The following is a 22,584-nucleotide window of genomic DNA, read 5'->3' as shown; positions in this document are numbered from 1 at the left end:
CTCTAAATACAATTAAAAAAAAAAAAAAAGCTCCAAAACCAGAGGAACATGGTATATAGCAACTATGGCATTTATAGGGAAATAATATAGATTGTCTGAACGGGGAAACAGGTCATACAGTCTCCTGTTATGTACTGGACCATTAATGCTCCATACAGATGAGAAGCAAGTCAGGTCCCTCCCATACGCCTGTGCCACTGTGCTGTCCCCAGGAGGATTCCATTGCCTTTCCAATACACAAGAAACAGTACATGACTTTAGCAACCAGTTAAAAAGCAAACAAGTCTTTAAATGTCAAACCACAGTAATGAAAAGTGCTTTAAAAAAAAAAAAAAAACCACACTCCAAAAACTGGGAGTATTGCAAATGAGAGACTAATTCAGGATAATTGCCATCTGGTTTAACATTTGAAAGCTGTGCCTCCTGCATCGGAGACTCATGTTATTTTCAGGGGAGACATCTCATTTGGGCAGGAAAGAAAAACAACTGGGTGACAGTCACAACAGCTAACTCAACTGGGCTCAGGGGCTTTAAACGCTAGTAACAACTACTGGGATTAAAAAGAGTAAGTGTTGAATTCAGAGTTTAATGGGTGTCATAAGTAGTTTCAGATTTCTGCCGCCACTTAAGGTGACACAGGCAATGCACAAGCTTGTAGCAGAAGGGAGAAGGATCCTCCACAAGAAGCAGAAGTACTACTTCCATTTCACTCCCTCCTGCCCCACTTCTCCCTCAAGAAGAATAGCAGATGAACCAAGGGAAAATGAAACAAATTTACAACAGAGCCAGCTTGCAAAGTATTGCAGGATAATTTCAAAATCATCACAGAAATGTCGACCTGTATTATTCTTACAACAGTGAGAGAGGCCTGGCACACGGTTATCGGGGACAACTTCATTTAACACCTTGTTACTTCTAGGCTCGTCTGCTCTTTTGTGTTGATTTTACTTCAAAAAAAAAGTATTTCAGTGGAAAAAAAAAAAACAACAAAACCCACTATCAACTTGTTTTTACTAGAAAAGCAACCAGTCTTGCAGTACAAAGTATTTACTTATTCATTCCCAAATAGAATTGGCTACAGGGAAATGATTTAAGCCTCAGTGAACCAGCAAGCGTCATTTGTGATCTTTTTCCATACACTATTATCCTGGTTTATTCAGCTTCTGACACTTTCTGTTTATCTACTGATATGTTTTAGAGGCTCCTGTTGTGGTTTGTTAAGCACCCTGGAACTGGGTTACTGCTGGCATCAGCAGGGTCTCTGCTTCACTGAATCCACAGGCTCATGGATCCAAATCTGCCAATTCACTTGGGTCACAAAGTCGACACCTTTTCTATTTGTACGTGAAACTCAGAAATGCCTGAAGGAACCCACACATGTCAGACACTCTTGTCTGAGCCTTCACTTCCATGATTCAATCTACATTCAATATGTTTTTCTACAGAATTCAGCAGAACCAAACAGATCTCATGGTACAGATTAATTTAACAAGTTATTCACATGCTGCCAGTGAGGATACACCAGAGTACAGAGAAGGAAAACTGCAGAAACTATTGCCCTGATTCAGCCCCTGCTCTCATGGTGCAGTTGCAGTCACGCAACTGATTATCACCCCCTCCCCACTCCCAGCTCAGGCACACAGGGCTCTGCAATTAAAGGCCCATTATTACAGAGACACTAATTTCACTTATACATATAGAGGATTAGATTCTTGTCACATTATTTCTTTTTTTCTTTAATACTTGTTCATACCTTACAAACAGTACACTGATATTACAGGCCCATACAACCCAATAATATACCTATAAAGTACAAGAAAGAAAAAAAAAGCTCCACATTTTTAGATTTTGCTCTCAGGATATTAGGAGAAACCTTTTGTGCTTAAAGTTCAGCAGAAGTAGATTCTGACCCCATCTCTCAAATAATTTTTTTCAGGGATGTTGACAATTTGCAAAAGGCAAGTTACTTTATTTCTTACCTCAGTTACCAGCTGCAAGAGGAACCATGTATATTGCTCATTTGCTTGCTTTTAATTGGCCTATATTAGCAATGAGATCTTACATAGGAAACTGTTTCCTGGCTCTCAAAAACTTCATTTAGGTAAACTAAAGAAATCTTCCTAACCTTTTATTCCCTCTTAAGAGTGAACCATTAGAAGACCCTCCTACTATGCCAAAACCCTCAAAAGTTGCTTATCTCTTTAGTTCACATGAGTTTGCCTTTAGAATACTTTAAAAAAATTAAAGCAAAAAGATTGGAAAAATTTTTCTAGATTCTAATTGATAATTTTTAATTTTTCTAAATTGCTACTGCAGAATAAGGGGGGAGAAAACTAAAAAATACTGTTATTAAGCAGTTGGTCACAGAAACACTATTTCTGCTAAGAAATAGAGATGCATTTGAGCATGCCTGGCAGCTCTGGTCCTCTAGTCAAGGGTTCCCCGGTTCTGCTTCAGCAACAGAGAATTTGCCGAAACCCACAGCTTCCTTTTGGTCTGGTTTCCTTCCCCCAGAAATAAAGAAATTGTGGGAGTGCCCGGTCTCGTCTTGATGTATAGAACTGGAATAATACAGAGACTCTGAACCACACTGTAGAGACAAAGCTTGCGTGTGATGGTACGTCTTCTGTAATATACATGCTGTGATTAAAACCAAGCTCTTGTGCTCTTTATCCATGTAGGCGGTATGCTGGACACACTGAGCCATATCACAGGTAGTTTACTATAAATATGAAATGCATAACATTTACATCTAGGAGTAGTAAGTATAACTGTCAGAAGTACAAATATATTTTGCATCAAAGCTCAAATAGCTTTAAAAAACCATTCCTGAATGTCCTATCACATCTGTTCTCAGGGTTCTCTGATTCTGATTTTTTTTCTTTTTAAAATCTGTCTTGTAAAACTTAAGCCAGGTTCCTGGCTTTGAACTGGAGAGGGGGAGATCCAGCTGCATTTACATTCATATAAAAGGAGCGTCTCTCCTAAATGCTCAGGACTATAATCCTTAATTTCAAGGTAAACGTCTGCTTCTTCACAATCTTAGCCTATACACCTGTGAACAGAGCATATGTTGTCTCTAGGACAGGTCACTACATAATGAAATCTCATGGCAGTAAAGAAATAAAGGAAGCAGGCACCATCCCAGTAGGTGAGCTGCTGCCCTACTAGATATCAAGCAGTTGAATGAGATGACTACGTCTGACTCTGTTCATTTAATTTGTGGGAGGCAGTTTTGGTAAGGCAGCAGCATGGGGACACATGCAGAATCTGCAGCAGCCTGTAGTCCCTTTGTTCAACTGATTTAAATCGCTACTTCTTAATATTTCCTGGAGCTGAAACCGTGAGAGCACAGGTGCCAGCGGGGCTCTGTTCCACCGCACCCAGCAAGAGAGGATTGCTCCCAGTTACATCCTGCTCTGCCGAAATCTCACTTAAGGTCTTCAGAACATATTTTTATCCAAAGCACACGGGTCACAGTGTAAATGGCCACACTTGCTACAAAACACAGGAGACAAATGTAGTTCCCCATGGAAGAAAACAACAAATTTACAACTAAACAATTGCTTGTAGTATATTTATCCTAACCTCTCAACACACAAATGTTTTCAGTGACTTGAGGCAGATTGTTTCACTAGTAAGAGATACAAACTGTCAGGGAACAGCAATAGGCAATTAGTAAATCACTATCTCTTTTGTAATCACTGATGAAATTTCCATTTTTTTAATCCGCTATTGCTCATTCCCCCAAACAAGCAAGACATCACCTTGAAAATGAATGCAATTAATTATATTAGCTGAAGCTTTTAAAACAGAATGGCTTCTCATTTACATTCCTGGCAGAAATTCAATAAGATTGCACTACTGTAATGTTGATTGACTGCTGCTGCGGTTATACCAGTAACCTGAAAAAAACATTTTTAATGTTCATTATGGGATTTTTAGAGCTAAGTACTTTGAGTTGTTAAGTATTCCGAAGTAAAGCTGCAGTGAAGAGACTATGGAAAAGATAGTTTACTGTGTGTTTAGAGAAGCTGGAATCATTTCCTTCACTTCTGCACCAAACTCTCCATTTACTTTTAATTAAACAAAAATTTGCTGAATTCTCTTACGTGCCTGAACTAATTATAGAGATATCTATGAAACCTACGGTCTTTCACCTATGCACCCGAACACTTGCCCTCTCTTAGCACAGCCGCAGCTGTGTTGATACGAAGTGATTGCACAGCTTATTTGTGTAGAGGGATTTCTTGATTTCACTTCGATATTGGTGTAGCAGTGGCCATCACAGTACTGTTATATTGCCTTAACAATATAGGCTAAAGCTAAACAACGCAATAGGAACTGTTACACTGTCCTGGACAACAGAATTTTTGTAGCAAACTGCCAATTAGAGACAATAAATGAAGGCAACAGTGATTATGCATGTATTTTTGAAAACATAATTGGTTTGTAAAAATATACTTATTTATGGTGATGTAAATAGCGAGGAAAAAATGTAGACTGGTATTTGGATCTCAGGTTGCAGGATGAGGCAATGGCAGAAAAAACATTTAATTGCAAATTGGGTACGCATTCTACAGCCCTATAATCATTTTACTGCAGAATTACACTTCTACCATGATGCATGAGAAGGCTCAGCTGTGGTCCAAGCACGCCCAGTAGACAGAGGTACAAAAGGGAAGAGCTACATCTCAACTCAAACAAGGAGAACCCTACACAGTCAATGAACTTCCAGAAGTAAGTGTATGTAAACTGAGTGAAAAGATTTAAGTCAATGCCCTAAAAACACCTATTAAATAAAGTATGGAATAGGCTCTAAGGTTGATAGGTTTTTATCACTTTCCCTATGTTCAAGCAGATGTATGGGAGTACATGCATAAAATACATGGCATAGTTTTCGTGCTTGTAGAAAATTTGCCATAGCCCACTGAATTCTATATGGGCTATTACATTATACATTTACAACCCTGATGCATACTTCTCAGATTTCATATCTGAACTTAATTTAAGAAAGCTTTAAATACATTTATCAAGTGAGATAATACTTATTGCCTTTACTTTTGGAATAATGAAAAAGTATTCAGGAAAAGCAGGTGAGAGGATTAAGTCTGCTATCTCAAGAGCAAAAAAAAAAAAAAAAAAAAAAGGGTAAGCATAGAGCTGTCAGGTGACTAAAAAAAAAACCAACCTAATGTTCATCAGATTCCTTTAATTAAAAGTAGTAGGGGAGAATCATTAGGCTGATTTCAACTGGCACAAAGAGTTAATTTCAGAGAGCAACGTTGGTGCCTTCTCTTTTTCCACAAAAGATGGAGATTGAGTGGAGTCCTTATGAAGGACTTGATGCAATGCTTTATTTTTAATATGGGAGGTATGAACTCTTTATTTCAGAGGGAGGATGTTGGTGATTCATCTATTTCTTAAGTATCTCTGAAAGAGAAATAGAAATCTAAAGAGATAGCTGATAAAATAAGAAAGCCAGAATAATTCTCAGTGTATTACCTGTATTGGAAAGGCTCTCGCAGAGCAGTGTCTGGATCCAAACGAGAATTTCTGAGCAGTTCACACTTGTCTTTGACCCAATACCGAGATTTTAGCAAAATGTTCTGATCTCTTTGCTTAGAAAGATGTCTAAGGGGGGGGCTAAATGTAACCTAGAACCTGCAGGCATGTGATATATCAAGTTTAGCAAACGGCCAGACTAGATGTAAAGCTATAGTCTGGACCTGTGCTTGCCAAGATCTCACAACAGGTGATGAGAAAGTCAGTTATTTGATTTAAACCACATGTATGAAATTATATCATCTTTAAGAAGATATAATGAAAAAAAAGTGTTTTGTCCTAGCAGACTGCAAATTTGCAAAAATGGATGTGAAGACAGAAGAAAGTCTGGAATGTAGGGAGGGAGACAGACTAAACTTACCAACTTCTTACATTCATAACCTCCCGACCTGGGTAAGCAGTTTTAATGCACTGTACACTATGACCCCCACTCTGTATTATCTCACAGGTTATTGGTTCTCACCCTGTGTCTTACTCAGGTTGCAGTGAAGTCTCTCAAGCACTGCAATACTGACTCTTCTCTCGGAACGGTCATGGACTTCCGCTGTACATCTAAGAATATAGGACAGAATTCCTGTAACTTAACCCCTGGTTAGTTCTATTTTTCTGAAGACAGGCAATGTCTCTGTCAAGCAGCCTGGACCACTACTGCGTGGAAGATGATCAAGATATGTAGAGAGACAGGGCAGGCTGCTTGTTCCACAGATGCTAGCTTAGCTTGATGATTGAGTGTTGTGGTTTAACTAAGCCCCAACGGAAGAGTAAAAGTGAGAAAACTCATGCGTTGAGATAAGAACAGTTTAATAATTGAAATAAAATAGTAATAATAATGATAATAGAAGAATATACAAAGCAAGTGATGCACAATGCAATTGCTCACCATCCACCGACCAATGCCCAGCCGGTCCCCGAGCAGCGGCTCCCCCCCCCCCCCCAGCCAGCTTTCCCTCAGCTTATATACTGAGCATGACATCCCATGGTATGGAATGTCCCTTTGGCCAGTTGGGGTCAGCTGTCCTGGCTGTGCCCCCTCCCAGCTTCTTGTGCACCTCTTCGCTGGCAGAGTATGGGAAGCTGACAAGTCCTTGACTTAGTACAAACACTGCTCAGCAACAACTAAAACATCGGTGTGTTATCACATTATTCTCATGCTAAATCCAAAACGCAGCACTGTACCAGCTACTAGGAAGGAAATTAACTCTATCCCAGCTGAAACCAGGACATTGAGCAATGATGGTAATCACAACAAAACTGCAATTTTTTCCAAAACATGTATGACTTAAATTATTATACATGGCTAAAACACACATCTGCCAACACTATGCACCTTGTAGTACATCTCTATAGATTTCACGGGAAGCCAGATCTCACACTGAGGATGCACAGTAGGGCTGGAAGCAGAGATAGCAAACTCCAGGTAAGGGAAGGTTTGGAGGGTCTGAGGCACTGCCTGCAGGAGAAAGGTGGCAGACTGTTGTAAAAGTGATAGACATGAAACCGTATCTTAACATACTGGCAAACTTACTCCACCTGGAAACTGCACATTTAAGAATACAACAAATCCACCTCAGGGGAAGATTAGTATAAGAGCCCTAAGGCCCTAAAACTGTAGTGGATTTGGTTTTTGAGGGAGTTTGTCCCTGTCTAGAGGGAAATTTAGTATGACCACTGAAGCTCTGAGATGCTTCCTTACCTTACTAACCTACTGTTAGAAGTTCAACTATTTGGGGAGGAAAAGGCTTCCTCTTCGAACGCAGCATTGGAGCACACACTTTTTCCTCTTGTAATAAATGAACAGCTTGAATAAAAGAGATTATGCTTAAAGTTTTAAAAAGAAATAAAAATGAACAGCAGTACTGTGATTTCACAAATCAGGCCAAACACACATCCTCATAGTCCACCCTGCCCGAACACTAAAGCATCAGGGACAGAAAAAGCCCTATGTGTAACAGTTCTTACTTATTTTACAGTGAGTTACAGCTCATTTGGAGCAGCACACTAATTAATACAATCAGAGGCAAAAGTTTCAGAAATCTCCCAACAGCACACATTAGCATATACTGCCAAGAGACTCGATAAAGTTCAAAGCTTATCTTGTAGCCTGCACGCTCCATGTTTGCTCAGAGCAGCAGCTGGCCAAGTGATCTCCCTTCTTCTCAAAGAGCAAAATTAAATTATATGGGATCATCTTCCCTCCCTTGTAGAATTAAGATTGTGCTATGAAAACAAGCAAAATAGCTTTTGAAATCCTGTTTCTCACTTAAAGGCTACAAGGCTGAGGAACGCTTTCTGTACCAATTCAGCGGAGTTGCAACAGAGTGTGTGCACGTCCTGTTTTCCTGGCAACCTGAAGGAAACTGTTTTACAGATCTGTCTCTCACTGGACTTGAGGCTGTGAGTGACAGAGAAACCTGAGGGATGAGGCCAAAGAAGAAGGAAACAAAGGAGAAAAGGAAACAGACGCAAGGTCTTGAGAAATCAAGATGCTCAATGTCCTGGAAATGGTGTGGTAAAAGCTGCAGGAGTAGAGAGTTTTGAAAGCTTCTTGGTTTATTGTTATGTAAAAACACTACTGAGTAGAAGAGGAAAACTTAGTTCCTAGACAAAGTAAGATAAGGAACATGAATGTTATATAAGAAGAAAAGCTCAGAACATAAGGAAAAAAAGTAAAAATGTAGGGAACAGGATTGCTTGGACTTGAAAGCTGGACTGAAGAACGACAAATGTTTACGTATGGCGAACCGGATGGAGGGCAAAGAGTTTTAGTTCAGATACCACAGGGATGCCAGATGCCATATAAAAATCAAACAAATACATAACAGTGAATGAAGATCAAAAGGGGCCATAGAAATGAGATCCTATATTTAAACTCTAGCTTCTAGAGCTGAATCACTGCCCACCAAGCTGCGAGGTCAGTTGGCACAGACGCAGTTAAACAAGCTTATAAAAATGTGTCCCCATTAAATTACCATGCTGCAGCAATTAGACACACTCCAGAAGACCATCCTATGCAATCTGTTCTAGATGAACAGCTAATGAGAACTAAGCTAAAACGCTTTTTTCTGGTTATGATTCCTCCTTTGAATATCCCCATAACTATGCTGCTAAACAACTTAAACCTATAAAACTGAAAGGGGGAAAGACATTTGTCTGCTACGGACAGATGGAGTAGTGAAACTGGCCACAAGACTGCACAGCGATATCTACAGTACATCTTCACACAGTCACCCTAGACTGCATCAAATTTAGCAAAAAATTTAATTTAGCTTATAGCTTTTTTTTTTTAATACCTTGACTATATCCTAGTTCGGCTGGGGGTGAGGGGGAAGGTGATTTGTTTTTTTATTGCCAAGATTCTTCACAGCTTGATTTGCACTACCATAACTGGAGCAGATTAAAAGATGAAGATGGTACTGGGGGCAAAAAGAAATACGAAAAGTTTCATACACATGGAAAACAAAAGAGGAATGGAGTGAAATAGAACTTTTGAACTGTTTACATTTTCATGTGGTATCTGAATGATGAATAGCTAAGCCTGAGTTTACGGGGCAGACTGACTTGTGAGGAGGTGTCACTAACAGTTATCCTGTGAAAACATTGATCACGCTCCTTAAAGAGTTACTAACTTGGGCGTTAAGGATGTGTGGTATAGAAGTAACTTAAAAAAATGGAAGCACTGCATAAACTTTCAGTACCTAAAAACATTTGTTCTAAAGCATCTTAAAATTAATCAGAGAAACAGCTCTGCTCTTTCATGGTTTTGAAGAGGGCAGGCCACTTACTGCCTCTAAGTTCGTTCCTTCAGCATGCTTACACACACAGCTCACGCCGCTGCGTGTGCCAGGGGCATAGCGGGAAGAGTGGGTAAAACATCCATTGAGACCAGGGCCTGACTCAGCCAACATCCATACAAGGCAACAGACGGTATTTTCAAAGATCAAAGGGATGTGGGTCAGAACTTCAGTGTTACGTATAGCCTTGTTTTAGAAGAATTAGATAAATGTAGGAGGCTCTTAGACACCTGAGCTGTGTTGTAGGTTGCCTATTCTGCTTTCCTTAGAATATCCTTCTGATCAACACTGACATTTCCTTCATATTACCCTCATGTTTGCACTGTAAGTAAATCCAAAGTAGAAGACCAAAAGAAAAAAACGTTTCCACAATTAGAAATATAAACCCTCTCTATAGCGACAGCGAAGCATCTTTGTTCTGTTTGTACGAGGCCTACCCCAAAGTACCAAGTGTGAGTACTGCAAATAAGGGCTTGACACCTCTCCATATTTATAGACATTATACTAATAAAAAGCCAAGCATTTCTCAAGGTAAATGAGGGCCCAAAAGGGCTTGTGTTACAGCCTGAAATGTCTCAATTTTCTGTGAATTCCCTGTGACTTGGCTGGTGCCGTTTTTACTGCAGCTGTTCATTGAATTGAGAGTTCACATCATGAAACATGACAGTGAGAAAAAGAGCCGATGAGAATTCAGTGAATACAGCTTTTCATTTGAAAAGATCCTCAAACACATACAATTGCTTTATTTTGCTTAATTTTCAACATTCATAAACATAATTGCATTTATTTTCCTAGTCAATACTAAAAACAAGTGATAATTTGTAATATTACAACTTTCATCTCAAAGGAATACAACCACAACAGTTTCCACTCCTTTCTAAAAGAGGTAAATGATATGGAGGAGGTTGGATTGCCTATGCAGGAGATGCATATATTATTTTCCCCCCGTGAGAATATCTGAATATTGTTGCTATCAACTTCCTTTTGTACATGTATAAATGACTTTCAGAAAATAGACTTAAAGCCAGTATTTTTCATGTGCCAAATTACATGCACTAAATAACTAATAGTGGGAATAGCAAATGCTAATATTTCCTAAGCATAAAAAATTAACTCTTTTTTCCCCAGAAATTCCCAATAGCGACAGCTCTCAGTGGAACCAGTGAACAGAGGTTGTTATTACCATTCCATCCAAAGTATCTGCATCCTTCTAACTAAATAGTGAAGTATTTGAAAATCTAGACCGTGTACACTGCTCATTATGAATCCCCATCCTGTTTATTTTGAAGCTGATGGAAAGACTTCCAATTATTTCACGATACCCTGAATCGGGCCGATGGTAAAGAAACAGCATTAGTTAAATAATTCATAACACTGGAATCTTAGATACTGTACAATAGCTTTGTACTCAGATGCTGAGAGTCTGTTAAGTGGTGTGATGGTGTTGTGATAGAAGTAAAAAAAGAAAAAAGAAAGGAGAAAGATGAGAGTTCACTACAAAAAACAAGACAAATGGGAAAAAAAGAAGTGCATTAGCCAGACAAGCCACTGCAGTATACAGTCTCTGTAAAACATTATACCCAGTTTCCACTGAATTTAAAGGACTTCAGGAGAATTCCACTGACTCTATGTTAAGCAACTGCAAAAAAGCTGAAAATTCATACAAAAAGACTTAGCAAGGCTCTGCTAGTAAAGCACATGAGGGACTGAGCGACAACCTTAACTACACTTTTTGCCTTTCCTGTATTCTGCCCAGCCTCTACTTTGAATGCCTATTTAATGCCTCAGTTGCTTTCTTGGATCAATTCTGAGGAGTAATTTTGCCTATCATTTCCTCAGCATTTCCTTTTGTAAATCTTTATCTGTCAGTATTTGTCTGTTCATTCACAACCTTCTCCTTCCTCTTTTCAAATCCGGTCTGTCTTGACTTTGGCCATCTGCCCCACACAGATTTCTCAGGTCATTCTTCTCTTGGAACTTCTTTCCTGTTAGATTTTTCCATCTCTAGCTTGCTAACCAACCTTCCAGGATAAAGAAGAAATACACGGTCCTGCACATGGGTTAGGGCAATCCCAAGCACAAATACAGGCTGGCCAGAGATGGATTGAGAGCAGCCCCGAGGAGAAAGACTTGGGGGTGTTGGTTGATGAGAAGCTCAACATGACCCAGCAACATGCACTTGCAGCCCAGAAGGCCAACCGCATCCTGGGCCACATCAAAAGAAGCGTGGCCAGCAGGTCGAGGGAGGGGATTCTGCCCTTCTACTCTGAAGGGCCTACAAGAAAGCTGGAGAGGGACTTTTTACAAGGACATGTAGTGATAGGACAAGGGGTAATGGCTTTAAACTGAAAGAGGGGAAATTTAGATCAGATATAAGGAAGAAATTCTTCATTATGAGGGTGGTGAGGCACTGGAACAGGTTGCCCAGAGAAATTATGGATGTCCCATCCCTGGAAGTGTTCAAGGCCAGGTTGGATGGGGCTTTGAGCAACCTGGTCTAGTGGAAGGTGTCCCTGCCCACGGCAGGGGGGTTGGAACTAGATGATCTTCCAACCCAAACCATTCTATGATTCTCCCCAATGGAGAGGAGGTTCTGTGACAAATGCCTTAAGCTCTCACTAGACCTGCAATATTCCCTAATTCTGTCAATTCCTTCAATATCACTAGAATCTACCTATTCCTTCTGAAACATTTGTTCCTACTTTAGTCATTGCTTTTCCTCTGTTCCTTAATATCCATTAGCTTCATATTTATCATCTTTAGTATCCCATCTTCACCAGAAAGATCTTCCCCATCCCTCACTCTACCTATACACCTTGTTTACTCCTGTTCTTCCTTAAGCATGCTTCTCTTCTTGCTCTGAATTTTCTAATATGAGCGAAGGGGTATTAAATTATAAATCGGACCCTTACTATAGAAGGAATTTCCACAGAAATAAATATTTGAAACAAAGCATCTTAGTCAAAGCTTGTTTTGTATTCTACCCTTATTTCAATACAACCGTATTTATTTCAACAGAATTTAAACTAGGTTTTATCTACTTGGAAGAAACCTCTCTTCCCTCTATCCCCCAACTCCTGAAGCTTTCAAAGTTCTTCTTGAGAAATGTTTTTCCATTGGTGTGGCTATACAATTCCCTAACTTGGCTCTCAAACAAAAAACAGGTTTAACACACTTGGCATCTGGACAGCATGTCCTAATAGAGCTCAAAATAACAGATTACGAAAAACGCAGACTGTGTGCTAAGATGCTGAAAGGCATCGGTTCCTGCTAGAGCCAAAAGATACTGAGAAAAATTAATATGCTTCAGTACTGAAACCATGGAGGAAAAACATGTACAACAATGGCTTTTCTTGTCCTTCCTCCTCGTGTGATGCTGAATTATGTTACAGCAGTGCTTTAACAGTGTCACGGTCTCACTAATGGTGATAATGGAAAGGTCCTGACATTCACAGACAGCTCTGTTTCTGACAGGTTTCACAGAAAAGGATCAGAAATAGACTGACAACAGTTCAAATGTACCATTTAACACATCAAGGTGCAGTAACTACATGTATTCCCTACAGACAGCAATCCCTTCAGGGTCATTAAAAGGCCCTCCTAGAAGTCATTCTTTCTGATTCCTTTTATAGTATTTCTTTATACCGTGCATGTTCAGAGAAGGCTACGCATCCTTGCTAAGCTTGATTTCAGTACCAAAGTACCATCTACATCTAAGTGGAAGTATGCTTCTGCTAACCTCTCTCAGTGGCACATAAAGAGAAATTCTCACATTTACAATATGAATGACAAAGTATTAAAAACTGAGATGTAATTTCCCTTCAGCAGAAGGCCTCTAGAGGGGTAGATGTTCTTAATTAAATCAACTCCTCTTGCATCTTACATCATGGAATAGCTAGCTAACTACTTAGCTTTTAAATGTGATATTCTTAATTTACAGGTCTGCAATTTCACATGTAGTTAGGTCAAATGGTCCCTCACTATTTCTATTCCACCCAAAACTAGTATGTCTCATCGCAAAAGAAAGGCTCTACTTGGTGTTAGAACACAGGAACACAAGACAGAAAGTAAGAATTTGGTAGGAATCACCCTTAAGGACTAATTGCTTTAAGTTGTTACCTTTCTGAAATCAGTTCTGTGCAAAAGAAGCAATTGCACGTGGTCTTCATTGCTGGTTTTCCCTGCCTGAAGAAGGAAAATTGCATACTAATGCAGGTACGATTTAGTTACTGACAACCCAGATCTGACACAAGATAGTAAAAAAATATGGGTGACAATACATTCCTCTGAGAGACAGCTAAATCTTAATGCTGGGCCTTGCGCAGTCATTACACAGTCAGTTATAGTAATGGCTTTTGGGCGCCTTACTGGATAGAGTAAGATAGAGGAATTAAAGGCTATAGTCCAGAAAAAGTTCCCTCTAGTTGCTTGCAAGGTTACATTCCTGCCAAAGCTAAGCATAAGTAGACAAAAAATCGTACACTTTCCCAATACATTCCCATGCACACCCACTAAAATAAATCCAGGAAACTAAGCAATCAACCCCCAAAACTCAGGTTTGTGTAAAATAGGGATGAAATTCTGGAAATGGGGAAGAACTATTTACAGCTACAACTATAAAAGAACCCCAAAGCACAGACATGAAGCTGCATAGTAAACAGCAAAATAAAAAAGCACTGGGGAAAGCTTCCAGAGATCCCTTTCTGCTTAGACCTTAAAAGCTGAGAAGTGACTTTGAGTTCATTACCTATCCCCAGACTAATGTATTTACTTCTATGGAAGTGAAAGAGCAGGGAGAAACATATTTGACTCATTCTTAGTAATTTCCCCTGCAAAAAATATTTTTTGGAGGAAAACGATATACAGACAGCTGAGCCAACTTTCTTTCTCCCTCTCTGACAAAATTGGATCATGATTCATCATATACACAGTTGAATTTTAATTTATTCCTTTAACAAGTTTGTTTGTGTATTTTCTTGTAAGCAAGAATTAATACACTCAGACACAGGAAAAATGTTAATTTTATTGCATCACCTTTCAAATTTGCAAATGTTGAGTCTAACTCCTGTTGGCATTCATTCTAGCCTGAAGAAAAAAAGACAAATGTCTGACCTATGCACAGAGGTTCTCTGTTCTTTGTAGAGGTTAACACTAACTTCGCACCAGTAATCTCCTGAATGAAATTAAAGGATCCTGCCTGTCTTCAACACAGGCATAGATGGACAGTTATCACCTTCCTCAAGGAAAGCTGTTTCATAATTATTCATTCACGCTGTAACTCCATGGTGCCACTCAACAAAAAGAGGAAGGTGACATAGGAAAGCATTTGGCCTATTAGACTAACATAAAACTTCACTCAGTTCAGTGGAGTCCAAGTAGAATTTAGCCATCTGGTATTCATATATACATCATGTCTATGATGTTCGCCTGCTAACTGAGTAGTTCACGAAGCAACACTAATGATGATAACCCTTCTGTTCTTTCAGTGAGAAGCTCAGAGAGCTCTCCTCCAGTTACTGGAACAAAAGAACACACCCAATTAGATGTGGGAAGAATCCCCATCCCTTATCTCTGCTGCAAGACAAAAGAAAAAAAATTCTGCTGCAAATTCGCAGTGAGGTGGTGCAATGCATTCAAGGGAAGCGATGAGTTGCACACACTGAACAGCTCTCGAGCTGTGTTCACTTCGTTGGGCCGCGCAATGCAGACTCTCACATAAGAAAGCACTCAGAACCCATTTGTGCCTTTACCTTGCCAGCTATTACCTCAAAATGTCCACCGTTAAGAGGATTCAGCACAGACTCCTCCAAGTTCACCAGGGAAGATTATAGAACAAATGCTGACTACACCTTTGAAGGGGGAACCAGACCTGTCAGTGCTGCAACTGCCATAAACACTGATGCTGTACTTAAGCAGCCATTTGGTACTAACCTGCCATAGTCTTCTGAAGCACCATAAAACAGTTTGCATCCTTTAGCTCAATTATAAACAGAGGCAGCACAAAGACACTATGTGTGCGCTTCTGAGCCACTGGTGCAACACTAGTTGTCTGCTACTTGATAAGCTTTACAGAAATACACACACACAAAATCCATAAAACTATGTATCAGTGGCATTTTCCACAACTATTTTGCATCTTCCAAACCATGAGTTAGACATCGCGAGCAAGTTTGGTTCTTAGAATGATAAAAATGCATCTGTTTATTTCTACCACAAAAACAACTTTGGTCAATAACAGGTCCTGTTTCTCTTTGCAGAAAATTTGTGGACTCTGTGGAATAAGCAAGCAAAGTGAGGCAATTTGCACTTGCTAAGTAACATACAAGTGTTGTAACTCTAATTCTATATATATATCTCTCTAAATACTATCATTTGTTCCAAACATTTTGCTCATCCCTAAATTCATCATATCTAAACTTCTGTTTCCTAGACAAACAGGATGTCTACTTAGAAAGCAATTCAGCAAGAAACAGCAGTGATATGGAGCATGCATATAGATACATATCTACGTATATATACACACATATACACAAAGCAGCACTTACACTAAGTGCCAATTTACACACATGAAGGGAAGCGAGCAGTCAGGCAGATGGGGCCAGATCTGCAGCCCCTGTGTGCTGATTGCTTATCTGCTGACTTGGAACAGGGAAACTTCACAAAAGCAAACTTGAGATTAGCAATAAATCTAACACCAAGGAATGCTGCTGTAGAAAGGCACGTGGCACGATGGCTTTGTATTCAGAGTAGAATCATTTTTAATACAACTAATTACTTCAGTCTAGTCAGCCCTGGTTAAGTCTCCACTGGAGTTAATTAGCAAATGATTGTAAAATGCTTTGAACGTGCAAATGTTAAGTACTTTCATTATTAATATTATTCTTGCAACTGCTGCAAGAGCAGGCAAGTCCAGGGTCCTTGGGATACTGCAATGTTGTAAAAGGAAAAAACAAGGCCAGTACTTTTGTCTGGCTAGTTTAAACACAACGCATTTCCGTGCTGTACTAACCAAGTATCTGCCTCAAAAATACAGAAAAGCTCAGGCCCTATTTTGTCAACCAAGGAAATAACTTCTGTGATCCAACACAAACTAAAGGGCCATGTCCATCTCACATCATCTAATACCAGCACATAAAGCCTGAACATTTACAGAAAAAGGGGAATGAAAACTGCAAGATGGAAATAAAGAGGAGCAGGAGAAATCAGCTTGCTGTATTTTGAACTTCTATAACAGAATTAAAGTCTCGTGCCCCACCAGCACTGTCATGCAGAGTATTGAATCCCTGCTTGGTAACACAGCTTTAGGCAAACACCCGAAAAAGATAAGAAAGCAATGATTGAAGGCACAGGGTAGAGGGAAGGAAATGAGACACTGAATTAAGAAAGGTAAAAAGGACTGGGTCATGTTTAGTCCTGCAAAACAAAGACTTAACTGCATGCAACTGTATAAAAGAGGTTATAAGAGAGCAACTGATCATTCTCCCTAGTCAAAGATGGAACAAAAAAAACTGAAATGAAGCCATAAAAAGGAAAATGAAGGACTGAGAACCTTTATAACTCAAAGAGTGGAACAAGCAGCCCAAAGGCTGTAGAATACTCATCACTGAGGGTATCCAGGCTTATGTAAACACCCATCTGTTAAAGAATATTTTGTTATAATCGCTCCTGCTATTATGCAAGGAGGTGGAATGAGAGTCCCACCAAAGTCTGGAGATTGGATACCTACAATTAATTTCCTTCATGTTTTTGAAACATTTATTCAGAACAACAAACATCTGGTTCTTAATCCCCCAACTAACACTGTTTCCAGCCCTAAGGAATTAATCATAGAATTCATGGAAAACAGTTTATTTGCTAGCAATGGAGTAAAACAAATTGCCTATAAACTTCTACATTGCTAATGGAGCAGTTTAATTGCCTTTTTTTTTTCTGACATTTTAATTAAAAAAAAAAAAACCCAACCAGAAAGTCATCCCTGGGCACAGACCTTTGCAGCAGCGTATCAGCAGAGAATTACACAGCACTATAGACTCGAGCTCTCATTCGTGGTACTGACCTCCTTTGAAGCGCACTCTGAGATCTAACGATGAAAAGTACTATAAAAAGTGCTAGATATTATCATTAGTATTCAGGAGGACAGAATTCTGTGGCTTGGTTGAATTCAAAGGGACTTGCTGGTACTTATGAAAGCCGATACATTTTACAGAAGAAAATAGCTCCAACGGCAATGTTAATGTAGGCTGGCTAACCAGGGTGGCGGCAGGCCATGCCTTTTGCCAGCGTCTCCCAGCAGGTTGTGCTGCAGGCTTACTTAGTATCATCGAACCAACCTAATGCCTGCTCGCTTTCTGTTTTTACCATTTCCACAATGCAGTATTTTAATCTATTTCCAGATACAAAAATAAGGTAGTGTCTACACCACCATCCTGATAAAGAAAATCTAACATTACTGCTTGCGTTCTCAGAACCCTATGCATTCTGGCACTCCTATCGCCACTCTTGGTGCTAAGGAGCTTTCCAGGCTACGGCTGGCCACCAGAAGATGCTTAATTCCACAAAACACCTCTGTTACCACCTCTTACACCCTGCAGCTCAGTGGATTTACACCCTGCTGCTTTCAGCTGCTGTGGAGAAATTAAATGGAATGGAAAGTCAATCACCAAATGTTCTAGTACTCTGGTTTTAAAGATGTCCCTGCTTGTAGGAGTGGAACGTGCTGTTCATCAGTTTATTCGCCTGGCTTTGCCACTAGATGAATTTTAGTAAACATCTTTTATTCTCACAAAACAGATTTTCAATGAGTAACCAATACAAACAACATGCATTATGATTCTATCCAGTAATACAGACTCTCAATAATAGCTCTGAATGTCTCTGCTAGCTTTGGGCTGTCTAATTGACCACTATAATCTACTTCAAGGTTAGCATGATTTGGACAGCTCTTGAAAACATATTTTTGTTACTAGAGCCTCTGCACACATTAGCTGTGTCTGATCATCTTTTTCTACCTACTGATTTTGCCTTTTGTTCTGTGTGAATAGTCCTAAGACATAATTAGTAACGTGAGGAACTGAGTCATTTCCCCGTGTGGTCCTTAAAATCTCTTTAGATAATATTTCTTTATCAGCAGATTCCAAGTTGATGGTTGCTTTACCTTCACATCTTTCTACAAGCAAGCTTTCTGCGTTTCTTATTTGATGTCTAACCTTTATTAAATTTGCAGCTGCTCTAACATCTTTATATATTTGTTAGTGCTACTAGATACCATGGAATGATGTCCTAAGGGGGAAAACACACCCCTCTGTATTTAGTTTTAGAAGAAATAATTCTGAAAGCCTTGTTAAAAATTGCGTTGTAGTGTTTTGGGGTTGAGTTTATGGTTTTGTTTTGTTTTTACCATGCCATTCCAGACTATTGTTTGTCTATTGATTTCTCCATGGTTCCAGCGTACTTCAGATACAATACACCTTCATATGGAGGCCAGGAAGATAGGTTTACCTTAACATTTAGAGTTGACAAAGTATTGAACTCATCCAGTCCAAGCCATGTAATCCCTCCCATTTATTCCTTGCTTTCCAAATTGCATCAAAACTCTGTATGTTCCTATTCCTTCAGATCGCTCTGGGATCAGTTAATTCAAAGATCTGTCATTTCTCTCTAGCTAGGTCTTTACCAGGAACAATATGACACAACAGGGTAGAAGCTGAGGAACCATCGAGATAAAATTGCTATCATTAAAAAAGCAAAAACATCCAGAACGATGAAATACATTCTTACAGACAAGACCAGAAAGCTGCAACTTTCACTATTAACTTCTTTGGGGATACCACAGCCACATCAAGTGGTACTAGGTGTTACACACTTTGAAAGTGTGTAACAAAAATTCCAAACAATTTCCAATAATAAAATAATAAAAACCCACAACTTAATCAACCTTCGGTGGTGAAGAAACCGCAGCTAGGCTGGTATCTTGCATGCTTGTTTTCTACTGACAACAAGCATGCAGGGATGAAGACTGGGCTGTCTATCAATAGCTACGGCAGGGAGCAATTGTTGTATCAGCTCTACATGGTATCTTTAACAGGCAGCTAGCGATTACAAGTCTCTTACCCCAATAATTACAGGCATAAGAACACCTCTTGAACAACATTGTATTCCAGTTCTGCCATGTAGCTCATGCTTCTCAGAGTGCAATGCACTAACCAGAACAAATACTTCTTCCTTAGGACCGAAATCAAAGTCTTAACTGGCTGGTTGGGTCTGTTTGCCATTGTGTCCATTAAAGGGGCTTGCACTGCTATTTTAGGTGGCAAGGAACACAGACAAAGTCTGATTTTTAGAAAATTTTAGTGTGCTTTCTTAAAACAATTTCTTTTTCAATGTGAACAAAGCATTCCACAGCACTTTTATTAAGGCTAGAGAACTTATTCCCATATACACCCATATACAACATAATGGTAACTTCCAATGAGAAACAAAACTATTGGAAATTACCATCACTGTGAGCTCTTCAGAGAATATTCCAAGTATCATGTGGAAGACTATGCTATTACTGGATGTTCTCAATGTATGTTAGCAAATTAGATATTCTGGTAACTCTCTTCTGTTGGAAATGTTTTTCTTGCATATGAAAATTTCACTGTCTGAAATCCCAGCCTAATCAAGCACTAGCTACTACAGTTAATTCTTTAGGAAGTTTCTTGTCTGTCTCAGAATTGGAATTTAAAGCAGTCAGTTAAGAGCTAAACGGTAACTGGAAGGTCCGATATTCCCAGACATTACAGAACTTTACTTTTTCTGGCCTCTCAAACATGCATCTCCCCAGATAAGACAGCTCTCTGATCTTGAAACATGCAAAAAGCTGGCCAAACCTTAGAATACTATATCGGAAATATTTCCTCTCTGTTAAATGCTGGAATAAAATAGGAAGAAGGAATGTAAAACAATTCAGCAAGGATATCAAATGGCAAATGTTGTAAAAAGCCATTTCATGTTTATGAATTCTGTTGTCAGATTATTTTGAACACAAAAGTCATCTCTTTATCACTGAATAAAATCCTGCCCCATTGTTGGGGGTACCCAGACCCAGTACACTCCCATATAGGGCTAACAGCTGATTCTCTCAAAGAATAGTATCTCCCTGCTGTTGCTGAGGCTTCTTACTTACCAGTTGGGACAGCAGGATCCATTGTTGGCTTTTCCCAGGTATTGGTCTGCTCCCAGGTAAATCCATTGGTTCCCAAGGCCACACTATAACCACAATTACTGTAGTGCTCGTCAAATGAACAACCACCTAAAAACAACAAAAATGAATACATTCCTGTATTAATTATTTAGATCTCTTTATGGTAGGTCATTCACTTAAATATTTTGTACCCAAGTTTACGCAGGAAAAAAAAAAGGAAACATAAAATTAGTTTCCTGCATATTAGATTTCAGGCAGCAGAGAAGGTATCCAGAAAATATTTTTGTACTTTCCACACTTTGTATTCATTGGAAGCCTTTGTTTTCTTCCCTCCATGCTACTGTTTCTGAGATCAGTTCCCTTTATTTCAACCTATCGTCTTTACATTTTCAAGGACACTTGGACATGATGCGCACGTGCAGGAATATTTGCATTTGGGTCCCAGTAACTGATACTTAATTACATAAAGCTCCAAGTCAGATATTAAAAAAAAAAAAAAAGAGGAAGAAGGAAGACAAATGGCAAACAAGCATAGCATCGCTGTTCCTACAGTGAATCCTCACTTCTTTTTGCTTTTAAGCCTTGAATTACACAAGGTTCGGTTATACCTATGGAAAGTGCAACCTTCCCTTTAGCCAGCTCTTATGCGTAACAACACGAAGCTCTGTGTGGCACACGACCATGCCTCAAGGTCTTTCGAGTCAATACTTTTGAGTGCAACCAACCCTTTAGTTTCCTGACAACAAGAGAATAACAAGGAGTGGATGGCAACTAGCATTCGCACCTTCCAGACTGTTGACTAAGTGATCTTTCCTACTGCAATTCCTGAAACACTTGGAAGTAGTTAACTGTCATAAATAACCTGGCAGCTGCCTGAACACTTGTGAATCAAGGGAAACCCATGAACAGTAGAATGAAATTTTGTTTGCCAACGCAGATTTTCGAAACTTGTGTCACACAGACAAACCAAGCTAGTTTGTTCCCTGGTAGGATGTTCCTACGCTGGTGTCCCTTACATTACCTCAAGCACATTCCTCTTCATGTCCACCCAGCCTAGTCTGCCAAACATATTTCAGTACTGGATCCACTAAATCAGGCAGCCTGGGTCCTTCAGTTTAGACCTTAACCACATCAACAGCGTCTCTGTACTGCTTTGGTTTTCTCTCTTAGGGAAGCAAGGATAACTTTTCTCTGCAGACACTAGTTCTCCAAAGTCAACTGGACACATCTAACACCTCAGAACTGCAAGGACTGAGCAACGCTCAAGGCAACGCTGACTTGCTCTGCCAGCCAAAGTGCCAATTGCTCTTGATACTAATCAGCTACACGCACAGAGATGGTCCTGACTCTTTACTCCTTCCCACAGGCTGCATTTCCTAAACACACAATAAATAGCTGGTACGTGAGTGATCTGCGGCTCCTTTGCAATAAGGATTATCCAACACTGGGAACATCGAGGCCTTCTTTAGTTTTCACCTGTATTTTCTATTCTCTAGCTCCCAAGAAAGCCCAAACTGGTCTCAGTTCCTATGAGTTCCTCCTCATAAATGACAAACACAAATATATACCATAACATTAACATTTATTAAATGTTAATTTAATAAATTATTCTGTTAAAGGACTTTACGTGCACTCCAACTGCAACTGGTTTTCTAATTGTTCTACAAAACTTCACATATTATTTCTACTTAAGTATATAGTAGCAGGATTTGTTGAGTAGAGTACCTGACACCCCAAAATACTCTGTTGCTAAAGAAAAGTTTAAAGATCAAGCTTATCCTAAAAAAATAACAATTTGAATTTGATATATTGTATATTTTCATCATAAAAAAATCTGCTATAGTCAGATCTATATGACCCTTGCAAGCTTCCCTGTCTGTTTCAGTAGAGTCTCTGCAAATATTTCTGGTGTCATTATTTTACAATATTTTAATAATTCTTGCTTTAAATTTACTGTAGTTGTGAAGCTTTCCCAGCTGCCAAAATGAGCAGGATTACACTCAAGCTGTTTCCCTAATTTTTTAAATTTAATTTAGGTGAAAA

At 39.3% G+C, this 22,584-nt stretch overlaps 1 protein-coding gene across 1 annotated transcript in view; it reads right to left on the bottom strand.

Annotated features, from left to right (window-relative positions):
- Nucleotides 1-20,643, bottom strand: part of PTPRT (protein tyrosine phosphatase, receptor type, T) — a 342,215-nt gene extending 321,572 nt beyond the window's left edge. The window contains exon 1 of the mRNA XM_009318657.1: nucleotides 20,524-20,643. Coding sequence (XP_009316932.1) covers nucleotides 20,524-20,545 — 22 coding nt within the window. The 5' untranslated portion in view covers nucleotides 20,546-20,643. The remainder of the gene's footprint in view (nucleotides 1-20,523) is intronic.
- Between the last annotated feature and the right edge of the window lie 1,941 nt (nucleotides 20,644-22,584).

Source organism: Pygoscelis adeliae, unplaced genomic scaffold (genome assembly GCF_000699105.1).
Source record: "Pygoscelis adeliae isolate BGI_AS28 unplaced genomic scaffold, ASM69910v1 Scaffold72, whole genome shotgun sequence".
Taxonomy (NCBI): Eukaryota; Metazoa; Chordata; class Aves; order Sphenisciformes; family Spheniscidae; genus Pygoscelis; species Pygoscelis adeliae.
Note: the sequence above shows the minus strand (reverse complement) of the source record. Positions and strands in the feature narration are given on the sequence as shown.